This window comes from Rhinolophus sinicus, linkage group LG05 (assembly GCF_036562045.2).
Source record: "Rhinolophus sinicus isolate RSC01 linkage group LG05, ASM3656204v1, whole genome shotgun sequence".
Classification (NCBI taxonomy): Eukaryota; Metazoa; Chordata; class Mammalia; order Chiroptera; family Rhinolophidae; genus Rhinolophus; species Rhinolophus sinicus.
This window is the reverse complement of record NC_133755.1, coordinates 17,632,845-17,644,652: the sequence shown is the minus strand read 5'-3', so window position 1 is coordinate 17,644,652 and position 11,808 is coordinate 17,632,845. Positions and strand designations below refer to the sequence as shown.

At 53.6% G+C, this 11,808-nt stretch overlaps 1 protein-coding gene across 4 annotated transcripts; it reads right to left on the bottom strand.

The window, feature by feature from the left end:
- Window positions 1–570: 570 nt before the first annotated feature.
- On the bottom strand, window positions 571–11,658 carry KHK (ketohexokinase). 4 transcript variants are annotated; one of them, XM_019735312.2, is made up of 8 exons: window positions 11,043–11,658; window positions 7,613–7,729; window positions 5,150–5,287; window positions 3,024–3,096; window positions 2,353–2,499; window positions 1,220–1,308; window positions 923–1,080; window positions 571–836 (listed from the first exon to the last, which is right to left on the bottom strand). In XM_019735312.2, exons 1-8 carry the CDS (start codon window positions 11,132–11,134, stop codon window positions 751–753), a joined length of 900 nt encoding a protein of 299 aa, XP_019590871.1. In that variant the 5' UTR covers window positions 11,135–11,658; the 3' UTR covers window positions 571–750. The 4 variants fall into 4 exon arrangements, with proteins under 4 accessions (XP_019590871.1, XP_019590874.1, XP_019590873.2 ...); XM_019735315.2 differs by having other exon boundaries at window positions 5,150–5,284; XM_019735314.2 differs by lacking the exon at window positions 5,150–5,287 and adding an exon at window positions 4,820–4,954 and having other exon boundaries at window positions 11,043–11,649.
- Between the last annotated feature and the right edge of the window lie 150 nt (window positions 11,659–11,808).

Below are 11,808 nucleotides of genomic sequence, written 5' to 3'. Positions count from 1 at the left end.
CAACTGCAATATGCCCTCGGGTCTCCCCCAGGGACAGCAGCACTCTGTATCCGGGGTCACATTTGTGGCTGAGGCACCGCCTTAACTACAAGGCTCCAAGGGTGGGGCTTTCAGGCTTTGGGGCAGTCACTGGGGGAATATTTTTGGACTGCAAAGGCCCCACCAAACCACAGAGTAGGCTCCCTGCCTGCTGGCCTGTCAAGTTGACTCAGCCTGGGCCACTCCTGGGGCCACAGGACTAGAGTGTTGCCACAGCGCAGGGGTCCAAAGGAGCTTTTCTCATGACTTGTGGTGATTTGGAAGGGTCCCTGGGGTGTAAGGAGTTAAGTGTCCTCCCTAGCCAGAAAGGATCTGGTCACTACCTACCCCTGAGCTGGGCCTCCCTCACAGGCACAGCTGGTAGCAAGCCGGGGGCACTTCTGCTGCTCTGGTCTAGGCAGCCCCTCCTTTGGTCTTGGGCAGGGAGGTAAGTCGGGGGAATGGAGAAAAAGGGCGAAAGACTAGTATCAAAGCCTCCTGAAGCCCCAGCCAGAGCAGTTTGGACATCAAGGACACACAGACTGCCAGAAGGAAGCAGGCTCTGGGGAAGATTTATTTGCTCTGCGGCTCTGCAGTATGAGATGCCAGGACACAGGGAGCGCCCTCCCACAGCCTGCATCTGCCCAGGAGCAGGGCAGCCTGGATGCCAGGCTAGACAGAGGGAGAAGGCTCAAGGGGGGGTGTGAGCCAATGCCTCCTGCCACAGGGCACTCACACGATGCCATCAAAGCCCTGCAGGCCGCACTTCTTGCCGGCCACCTGGCAGCCAAACCTCAGTGCCTCCTGCACACTCTTTCCTGGAGGGAGGGACAAGTAGCTGGGTCAGCCCCGTCTTCTGGGCAGGGCGGGGCCTGAGCCCTGCGCCTCCTACTGAGGTACTCACCCTGGGACAGGCTGAAGATGACCGAGGCATTGAAAGTGTCTCCAGCCCCCAGAGTGTCCACCACCCGGGGTGGTGGGAAAGCATCCGAGTGGAGCAGCCGTCCATCGGGGCCCAGAGCATCGGCACCGTCCTCAGCCCAGGCACAGATAAGCACAGCCCTGCAAGACGCTCCACTCAGCTAGGTGTGAGCCCACCCTGACCCCAGTTCTTCACACAACTATACCCTCAAGGGACCCCGGAGCCCAGGCTCCCTCACTCCCCACACCTAAGGCCTCTCCCTGGCTTCCCCCAGCTCACCCTTTCCTCACACGATTGTACAAGCCCTTCAGGGCCTCCGCCGCTGACCGGAAGCCGAAGTGCTTGGCCACATCTTTGCTGACAAACACCTATGAGCAGTGGAAGCGAGGCTCATGGTCACCCTAACTCTAGCCGCAGCTCAGTCACCCACCACCAGCAGCCTAGCATGGCCCCCATATTATAACCCTCTCCTCCAACATGGCCACCTAAATCCCCAATATAGCATCGTCATACTTGCTCAAGACATGCCAGAAGACAGCCCTGTAAATTGTGACACACAAGCCCTGGTCTGGTTGTTCTAAGAGCAATGAATTGCCACGCAATTGAAAACCCAAAGCGAGCCTTGAGCGCCATCTTGAGGTGAAATCTACCACTGCCAAGTTAAACTGCCCTCTTTTCAGAAGCGTTTTTGTTTTGGTTTGGTTTGTTTTCCTCACACAACTATACCCTCAAGGTCTGGATTCTTTATCTTAAACACAAAGGGGTATGGGCCCAAAAGTTTCCTTAACACCAGCTACATGTTAGAATTGCCAGAGAGAGTTTTGTTAAAAAGAAACAATTCGGCCCAGGCTCCCCCACTACCTATTAAATAACAAACAAGGGTGGGGCTCAGGCATCCTCATCTTTTAATGTCTGGCCAAGGTTGAGGACCAACCAGCTTTAGCTATGATGATACATCAGTCCTGCCCAAATCCACTTTGTCCAAGTCCCCTTCCCATGCTCCCTCAGCCCCTAGTGGCTCCCATAACCTGCCACCCACCCCTGAGTTGGAGGACACCTCAGAAACTGTCCTATACCCCCATTTGACAGAGGAAAAGACTGAGGAGGCCCAGGGAGGTGCTGCTTCCATGCAGGCTTGCCCTGTGGCTGGCTCTGTTGACCCTGTCTAAGCCCTCTGGCCACCCTCATACCTATGCACACACTGGGGTAGAGAATTCTCCTTGGTCACTGCAGAGGCCTGCACCAGAGCCCAAAGCTGGGGGTCAGCCGCTTTGCTCTGTACCCCTCCTGCCAACACTACCAAGCCAAGAGTAGCCGTTCCAGGCAAGATAGGCAGGACCAGGGAATGCTCAGGCTCCTGGTAAGAACCAAATTAGCGGAATGGGCAAGCGGAAGCTGCACAGGAGTCTCACCACATCTCCATAGCCGAACAACTGGAACAGCTCCTCTCGGGGCTTCTCCACCTCCACGGACACCCGGATATTCTGCTCTGGAGGCTGCCTCGCATTGTGCTGTTCTATCCGCTGCAACATCTTCACCTGCTCTGATGCGTTCCGGCCCTGGGGCAGGACAGGGCAGCTCAGGACCAGCTGGGCACTGCCCAGCTGATCTGGCTCATTCTTCCCTCCCTGCTGGAACTCGGGGGGAGTGGGGAGAGGAACTGAGGGAGGCTGGGCTGGAACCACATCCTCAGTCTCAGAATTCTAGAGCTGTCATGGACCTAGATGACCGCCCATTTCTGCTTCCCTAGAGGTAATGGGTCAGGTCTTCTGCAGCCAGGCTCCTGCCAGAGTCCGGAGGTGGTGGGGCAGCCTGTACCACAGAGAGCATGGGACTTTGTCTGGAGCTAGCGTCCTGCTTCTGGTGCCTACATCCTGCTGTATAATCTTGAGTAAGTCACCCAATCTTTGTGGGCCTTAGTTTCCTCTCTGAAAACACAAAGAAGGATGGAGATGGGATGAGGGAAGCTGGATTCACTGATCTCTAAGGTACTTTCCTGGTTCAAAGAAACCAAGAAGGAGGCAAAACATGAGGAGGGGCTGGCAACTTGAGCCCCTCGAAACACAGGTAGGGCAGGGCTTGCCTCAATGTGGATCCACTTGAACCGGGTCAGATCAACTTTCTCGAAGTCCGTAGCAGACACATCTGGCAGGTTCCTAAGTCACAAGATGGAAGGACAGAGAAGGGGCATGGTGAGGTCAGCCAGGGCCAGGATCTCCAATGGGTTTCTGGGGCCCCTATGCCTAGCACAGCCTGCAGCATGAAGCTGATCTACAGCCCAGTCTTCTGAGGCTCAGCTCCAGGACAGACCCTGTCCCGGGCTAAACTCACAACCACTCCTTGCCCCACTCGGCTCCATCCAGACGAGACTGGAGGTGGTTTGCTAGGGTTCTCTTTCCTGTGTTTGAGGTTGTGGTATTATCTAAGAGCAAACTCAACAGCAGCATGTGTCAAAGGGCAAGTTCTGTGTGCGTTGGAGACCACATCTCCCAGAATGCCCTAAGAGCATCAAGGACTATAATTCCCAGAATTCCCCTTGTCAGCAGCACACACAGTTCCCAGCACCCTGTGCCATGGGAAACTACAAAGGTCATGGCTCCTCTGCCTGGAGCTCCAGTCTGGTCCCACTCGCTTCTGGCACCCCAGCGTTGACAGCACCACTATGGCTACTTATGGTGGAGACCTCAGATGGGTCTGCCTTGACCCTCCTTAGCCAGAGACCTACGCACAGCTGATATCCTTCCCTGACAATTCTGAGTGAATCCTTTGTCCACTTAACTAGCTGTGTAACCTGGCCTTTCCGAGGCTGTTTCCCTATTGGTAAATGGGGCCAAAACCCCAGCCTCACAGGCCTGTTGCCGTTGGAGGTATGTGTAGCTATGCCTGGACGGAGGCCAGTAGGCAATAAACATTTCTCCTTGGAGCTCCTCTCCCTCCCTTTCTGTGAACACCATGTTATGTCCTTGATCAGAATCACTACAGATTGTTGCTTAACGGGCAGATGACTAGGATTTGGCCCAATGTGAACGCTGCCACTAGAAGCATGTATGCCCACCCATTCATTCCTTGGGACTCACAGAACCTAAGGCCCACTGGCCATAAAGCTTGTCCTCTCCCCCAGGTCCAGTGGTCATGCTGGGCAGTAAGGATGGCCTGAACTCCAGGGCAGCTGAGTTTGGCATTTCAGCCCTAACATAGTACCTCTCAGTAAACTAAACCTCTGAGATTCTTCAGGAAAGACTCTGGGGAAGAAGAGAAGGCTCTGTGCCCACAGGTCCTCTCCTAATAGCTCAGAACCTAAAGGGATCCCCATCCCCCTAAGTTAGCACCATATCAGATGGCCCTGATCTGCTGACCCCGTGTTCCCCTTTTCTCTGTGTGGCATTTGGTCTGCCTTCATTATGCTGGGAACTTTGCAGGGGGCTCCTCTTTTCTCAACACCCAAACCCCAGCTCCTTGGTGCCATGCTGCAGGCTGATAATTCTGGGGGCTGACCGTGGAAATCCCACTGGCCCCCCTTCAGGGATCACGATAGTTTAAATCACATCTCCCATCCCTCCACCCTCAGAACAATTTCCCCACACCCACACCCAGGCGGCTGATTGACTAATTAAGGAGCAATCACATAAATGACATTTTATACAGGCTTGCCTGCCCAACCGTGATGTTGACTGAGGCCAGGTGGCCAGGCAGAGCAAAGCCCATCCCTTCCCACCCACTTCTCCCCTAATTGAACACAATTCAGAAATCACTGAGCAGTTTGGCATAGGACAATTTCTGGTACAATGAGGCCACATAGGGTGGGCAATTGGGATGCCCGTGGTGGCGAGTGGGGGGACTGATTGGTGGGTATGGCAGGGCGAGGCCAGGGGGCCTTACGTGTCATAGAGCACAATGGTACGGGAGCCATTGGAGTTGTTGATGATGCAGCAAGAGCAAGGGGTCTCCCCCCTGCTCTGCCAGGCCACCTGAGACACGTCCACGCCCCGTTGCCTGAAGTCAGCCACCAGGAAACTTGGGGTGGAGCCCGAGCCAAGGGAAGGGCAAGGAGACACAAATTAGAGCCTACAAGTGGCCTGGACCTTCCACTGGGGTAGGGAGGGATGCTGGAGCATGTGGGTGTGAGCACCCCTCTTCTGAGAGAAGAGTCCCGTCCTGGGATTCAGCGATGGTAGCAGCAGCTGCCAAGACGCAGACAGGTGTACAAACCTGTAGGCATGTAGGATGGTGCGGCTACCACTGGCCTCGCTGATGACGACTGTGGAGATGGGGACAGAGCCCGTGGTCTGAGAGACCGTGTAGCGCAGGTCCACGGAATAGCGGCGGAGGTCATCCAGGACAAAACTGCTGGGGCGGAGCAACCCAGGGAGGTGCAGCTTGACAAGGGTTTGGGGACTGGAGAGTAGCTGGCAGGGCCACTACGGACCCAGGGTGCAAGCAGAGAGGGCTAGGAAGGAACTGGAAATCACCGGTTGTCACAGGCTGGGCAAGGAGGTGGGAGAGGCAGAAATGCATAGGCTGCCGCTCAGTGAGGAAAACACTGAGGGACCTTCTCTGAGGTCCTGACTGAAGCAAACTCCAACCCTGACACAGGCCTTCAGTTTGACTCAAGCTGGAAGGATTTTCTCGCATTCATAAAGCTAACTGGGGTAGGTTTGGGGCCTAGAACATGTGCCTTGTTTGAAGCAAGTAGGTGAGGACACTGTGGCCTGTTTCACGCAAAGCTCAGGCAGAATTCATAATTACCAAGATGAATAAACAAGGGGAAAAACTTTTTAAAAAGTGAATTACCAAGAAGATACTTTGCCCCCCAGCTGCCCTCTGCACACTCATCCCCATGGCCCTCTTCTCTCTGAAGTCCCTTCCAGTCCGAACATGAGTCCTGTCAGGCTACCCCATGATGCCCAGGCAGGAAGTGGTGCTGCCTTGGCAGCCCTGCTCACTGTCCTCTCCTCGCACAGTGAGGCGAACCCTCCCGGGCAGTGAGCTGGCTCCCAGTGCCTGCTGCCCCGCAGCATGGGCATGGTCCAAGACTCTGGCCCAGAATCCCCTCCAATCAGAGCGAGCCCGGGACAGCCCCTCAAGAAGACTACACCAGCAGGAGAACAAGGAAGCCAGGCCCACCCCTCCTGGCCATCTCCGGAAATGCAGTGTCTTGTGCTCAAGAGTTGGCACTTATGCCAGTCGACCAGCCATCATCTTGGCTTCTCTCACTAGGGCTGGATCCCACTTATAGCAACACCAAAGCTGGACAATACAGATTTGTATAAAAGTGAAAAGACAACAATGCTGGGAAAATAGAAGGCAGCAGGAAGAGAGGAAGACCAAACGTGAGATGGACTGACTCCATAAAAGAAGCCACAGGCATGAGTCTACAGGAGCTGAGCAGGGCTGTGAGGACAGGACATTGTGGACGTCATTCATTCACAGGGTCACCAGGAGTAGAGGCCAACTCAATGGCGTGTCTCACACACACACACACACCCAAATCGGGACATCGGTCCTTGTATTACACTTCAAGGATCCTTTAAATAGTAGGTTTCCCACAGCCTGGAAAATACGGTTTGGTTTGCCAAATAACTTTCTACACCCATAGTGCCTGGCACATGGCAGATGCTCATTAAATGTTTGTTGAACACAAGGGGAGAATTCAAAATGGCCCACTATCAGCATGATTGCTACATAAAGATGGGTCCGCTACCCGAAGCAAGAGCCAGTCTCGCTTCTAGCTGGGAGGGAAGGCAGCTGCTGGAAAGGGTTAACAAGAGACCAGCTGTTGACTCCGGGTTCCTCTGTTCTGTCTCACAGGGCAGGCTCTCATCCCTTAATTCGCTCTGTTTCAGTTCATCAAGAAAGGGCATCTGGCTGTGGCTCGGGGGCAGGGTTCTGGCAGCAGCCCCCCTCCCCCTCCAAACCAGGGTTCAAAGGGCTTTGCTTCACAAGCCAGCAACCTGGCAGCCTACTCCAGTGCCCACAGTGGGCAAAGTGTAAGCCTCACCTCCTGATAAGCGCTTGCTGAGTTGGCAGTGCCAGGGGTCAAAGGGATCTTGGGTCCCTGCAGTAGCCAACATAGCATAAGTGTGTAGGCCACTTACAGGCTGCAGCCTCACAGCAGATGAGCTGGGAGGCATGGGTCTGGGCCCAGCTTTAGCACGTGGCTCCAGAGTGTCCTTGGGCAGGGTGCTCTTGCTGCTTCAGGGAACAACTGGGACACGAGCACTGGCCCTGCCCTCTCAACTGGAAAAGAAACTGCAGGCCTGGACCCTCGGACCATGGAGGCTGGACAACTCTCAGGGAGGGTGGGTCCAGCATGTCCCTAACCGCCTTCTGCCTCAAGCACTGCTAGAATAAAGAACTTAAGAAGGGCAAAGTCACATCCATCTCAGAGTCTGTTGGAAGCAAAGAAGGAGAAAGTGGGGAAGCTGAAGCAGGCTCCAGGGAATGAACAGGGAAACAGGCTGTGGAGATGAAACTTTTCACAGGAGCAGCGTTAACACCTGAGCAGCAGATAAACCACACCAGGGAGGGTCTGGGATGCTGGTACTCCTGTCCGCCTCCTCCCACCCGTGTCTGGTGGCCACACACCTCTTCTTATAGCCCACCACCCAGGGGTAAGACTTTCTTCTCTCCCCACCCTGAAGGCAGGCCTCCCCTGCTCCCTCCTCAACTCACTCAGCAACGTGGCCCGGGGCCAGCGAGCCCATGAAGGCACAGGGGGCTCCCAGCAGGGAGAGAACGGTGCAGGAATTAGATGCGTTGCCTCCACGCTGCCATCTCTGGGACAAGCACCTGCAAAACACAAGGAGGGTCCCTGCAGCGCCAGCAGGCTGATCCCGAAATAAGCAGGGCTGATCACAGTGCCTTGGGCAGGGGTCACAGAATGTAAAAGCTGGGAGAACTCCTGCTGAAAGCATCCAGGCCAGTCTTCCCATTTTCTGGATGGGCAGCCTGAGGCTCGGGAAGGACAGTGGCTTGGCTGAGGACCAGGTCTGTCTCTCCCATCCAGGCTAAATTCAAATGCACAGCAATTAATTTCTATCTTCCACCTACGCTTATGACATTAGGAAACCATTCTCTCAGATCCGTCACAACTTGAGGGTTCTACTTCCTCTGGGTTACCTCCTCCTCAGTTACAATGGCCCACCTCTCCCCCAGGCACAGCTGGGACAGCCTTCCCCTGAGAGCTGGACAACTACAAGTGCTGCTTCCTTCCCAAAGGTGTCAAATCTACTATCTGTTCCTCTCTTAGAAGAGTTGCTTCAATAACAACTCAAGTTAAAATGAGTAAGACAGGAATCAAACCCAGACACTGTGATCATTTAAGAAGTGAGGGTTGGGGGGAGCTAACTTTCACAATATCAAAAATTTTAAAAAGATTATTGGGTGAAGACCAGTTTTTCTCCATCGTTTTTTTGGTTTGTTTCCTTTTTTTTTTTTTTCAGCTTTATTGAAATATAATTGACATATAACATTCTGTAAGTTTAAGATGCACAACACAATGATTCTATATACATCTATATTGCAAATGATTACAATAAGGGTAGTTGACAGGTCCATAACATCACATAGTTACCTTTCTTTTCTTTAGTTTTCCTCCATCTTTACTGAAAATCTAACAAGAGGAAACAACTCAAGATACACCTGTATGACTTCATTGTAATCATCAACAACAAAAATGATAACTTATGCATACATATCAAAGCACTGTAATGATTTCTCATTTGTGCGCCAATAATACTGTGGGGTAAACAATGCAGGATGTTATTTCTAGTCTCCCAGTTCCAAAAAGAATAATAATGATAACTTTGGCCGCTTACAATAAGAGGAACAAGTACCTAAGGGCCATTAATTAAGGGAAACAAATGAAGCAGAATTTTTAGACTAAAGTATATTTGTACACAAAACTTAACCCTGAACTTCCGTTCAGCCTTGGGAAAAGGGGACCATAATCTCATTAGAAAGAAGGATACCGATTTGTAAAGGGGCAAACGTTTCTCAAGCTATGAGCTTTAGAGGAATTTTCATGCCGAGAGGAGGAGCCTAGAGGGATTTGACTTGCTCAAGGTCACACCAATAGTTAATGACAAAGCTACTATGAGAACCCAGGTTTCCTGCCTCTCAAACCACTGTGCTGTCCTCTGTATTTCTGAAGGGAGAATAGTCAGGCTGCAGCTTGAATGAGGTGTCAAAAAAAGGGTATAAATTGTACTGTGTGGAAACCCTTCAAAATCACACTGATACCCAACTTCCAAGGCAGGAAGACTTTAATGAGCATGAGGATACTTTCTGGAAGGCTCTTCTCAGCCTGGACTCTGGGAGACAGGGCCATTTCTCATGGGTCGGGCAAAGTACCAAGCGGCAGCTCCAGTGAGTCCCCAGCTGCCTGTGGAGCCTGGGACAAGTGGGGCTGAGAGAGCTGAGGACTGGTCCCCGCTCAGGCTTGCTCATCTGTGCTGGGTGGGATGGGAGCACAGGAGAGAGGCCATACACAACCCAAGTGCTCTGCAGAGGAGCAGAGCCATGGGCCTGGGGGAGGGGAAAGTACACCTAAGGGCAGCGGTACTGAGAACATGGGATGGCTCTGCTTAGAGAGGCACCGCACGGAGTGCCCACCTTCAGAACCAGCCCCAGTCAGGGTGGGAGCTAGCAGGATCTCCTCACCCTGCCCTCCTGACATAAGCTCAGAGGAAAGGGGCTGCAGCTCTCGTCGAAAGAGGCACTCTGGGTCTTCCCCAGGCCCTCCCCAGTCCTCGGAGGACCTGTGGCCCTGAAATGTAGACTGTTCTTCTGAGAGGACGCCTAACTCCTCACTGTGCAGGAGCAGGGGCTGGCCTGTGCCTCTCCCCTACTGGCCCCGGCACCCCTGGCAAGAGGCTCTATCCTCTGGCAAACAAAGCAGCCCAAAGCCAAGGGTGAGCTCCATGAGAAGGGCAGCAGCAATGGGATGGGGCACGACAGACAACGGAGGGCTGGAGCGCTAAGCTTGGAGTTAGGAGGCTTGGAATGTGATGACTGCTCTGCCACTCGTGAACCACGTGGCCTTACAAAAATCATGTCTCTACATCTCCCTCAGCTATAACGTAAGGATCTGATTGATCTTTACACACTTCCCATGTGCTGCTGTGAGGAAAGTATGTGGTAACACGTGTGACAGTGCTGGATGATCCCAATGCCTGAGGAATGCCCGGTCTCTCCCCTCTATTAGCCTCGTGGCTGTCAGTGCTGTAATGTCTTGCTGAGCTCAGTCTTGAACTGGCCTTTTATCCAGAATAGCCAAGGAGCAATTCTTCTCAGTATTCTAAGCACTGCACCAAGAGAAAGGCCTGTATTTCACCCACAGAAATACCTTCTTGGGATTACAGTGTAACAGTGGGGTTCTTATCAAGAGTAAGAACCAACAAATGACTCATCTTCTACCAGACGACTGAGAAGAATGTTTTTCACGACAGACTTTTCCTTTTATAAAAAGGACTTCCGGTAAACTTCTGGAATTTAGCACCGGGGAAGTCTGTCGTGACCAGCTCTGTCCATAACTCACAGCATCTCCAAAGTTGCCTCCAGTGCCAGCGAGCCCTGAGCTACATGGTGACGCTCAATACCACACCTTTAAATGTTCTTGAACAAGCTTAACTGTACATACTTCTTATGGTAGGCTACCTCAATTATTTTAATAGATGAGATACATATGTACTCAATAAATGAGAAGTAAATGCTGGTGAGAGGCAAGTGCATAGGTCATGTTGTTAAAAAAAAAAAATTGGCCCTACACTGTACTAATTGCGTGCCCTTGGATAAATCACTTTGTCTCTCAAGAGTGTCTACTTGCTTATGGGTAAAATGGGGGTAATCATACTTGACATAGTCCCAGGGATGAAATGAGAACTGGAGAACACAATGCTATCTGAAGTCTGGGTCTTATTACTAAAGGCCTCACTTCTTTCCTCAGGTGTCGGGCAGAGGGCACGGGGCACGGGGTCCCGAGGTTGGACTCTCACCGCCTTAATGCGGGGCCCCTGACTCCGTGGCCCTGTAGTGTTGGCTGCCAGGCACAAACATGAGGCTGCAGCAGGCCCTGGTCTCCGAGGGGCCCGGGTGCCCCTACCTGCTGTCCGTGTCCTCCTCCGGGTACTTGTCCACCACATTGATGATGTCCAGCACCACCAGCCCCACGCACAGGATCTGCTTCTCTTCCATGAGGCCGCTCCCGGAGCTTTCTGCCCACCCGGCTGCAGGGGTTCCTACCGGGCTGGCTCTTATCCCGTAGGATTGTATTCTCTGCCCTGGCGCCTCCTCCGCGTCTCGAGCTCCTCCTCCAGGGAAGCCTCCTGCAGCGGCGGCGGGTGCAGCGGAGTGCAGAGAACTTTGCTCCCCACGTCCACCGATCCAAGCAGGCGTGGGAGCGCAGACCCCGAGGTCCTGGCCACTGGCTCTCCTTAACAGGTTGTGTGGCCCAGCAGATGGCAACGCCTCCCACTTCTCGGCCTCAGCTTCCTCACTTGTCAGACGGCGGAGCTAAAGCACGGCTAGGCAATCTCATGAATGCAAAGAGAAAGTGCCTCTAGCTCGCCCTCTCCTGCACGGGTGGCTCCCACGCCGAACCCTAGACCCACTGAGTTGAGCGGACCTCGCAGCTGCAACCAGTGTCCGCAAACCGAAGCAGAGGCTCGCGCGCCCGCTACTGCACAGCGGGGCCCAGACGCCCAGCCAATCCCAGTCCGAGGCCCCGCCTCCGCCGGGCAAAGAGAGCGGTGATGGTCACGTGACGGGAGACGGCGCCCAGCGACCCCTGGCGGACGCCGGCGGGACGGGCGTGACTGGGAGGAGGGTCTCACCTGGGTCTAGTGTGGCCCGCACGTCCGGTGCAAGTG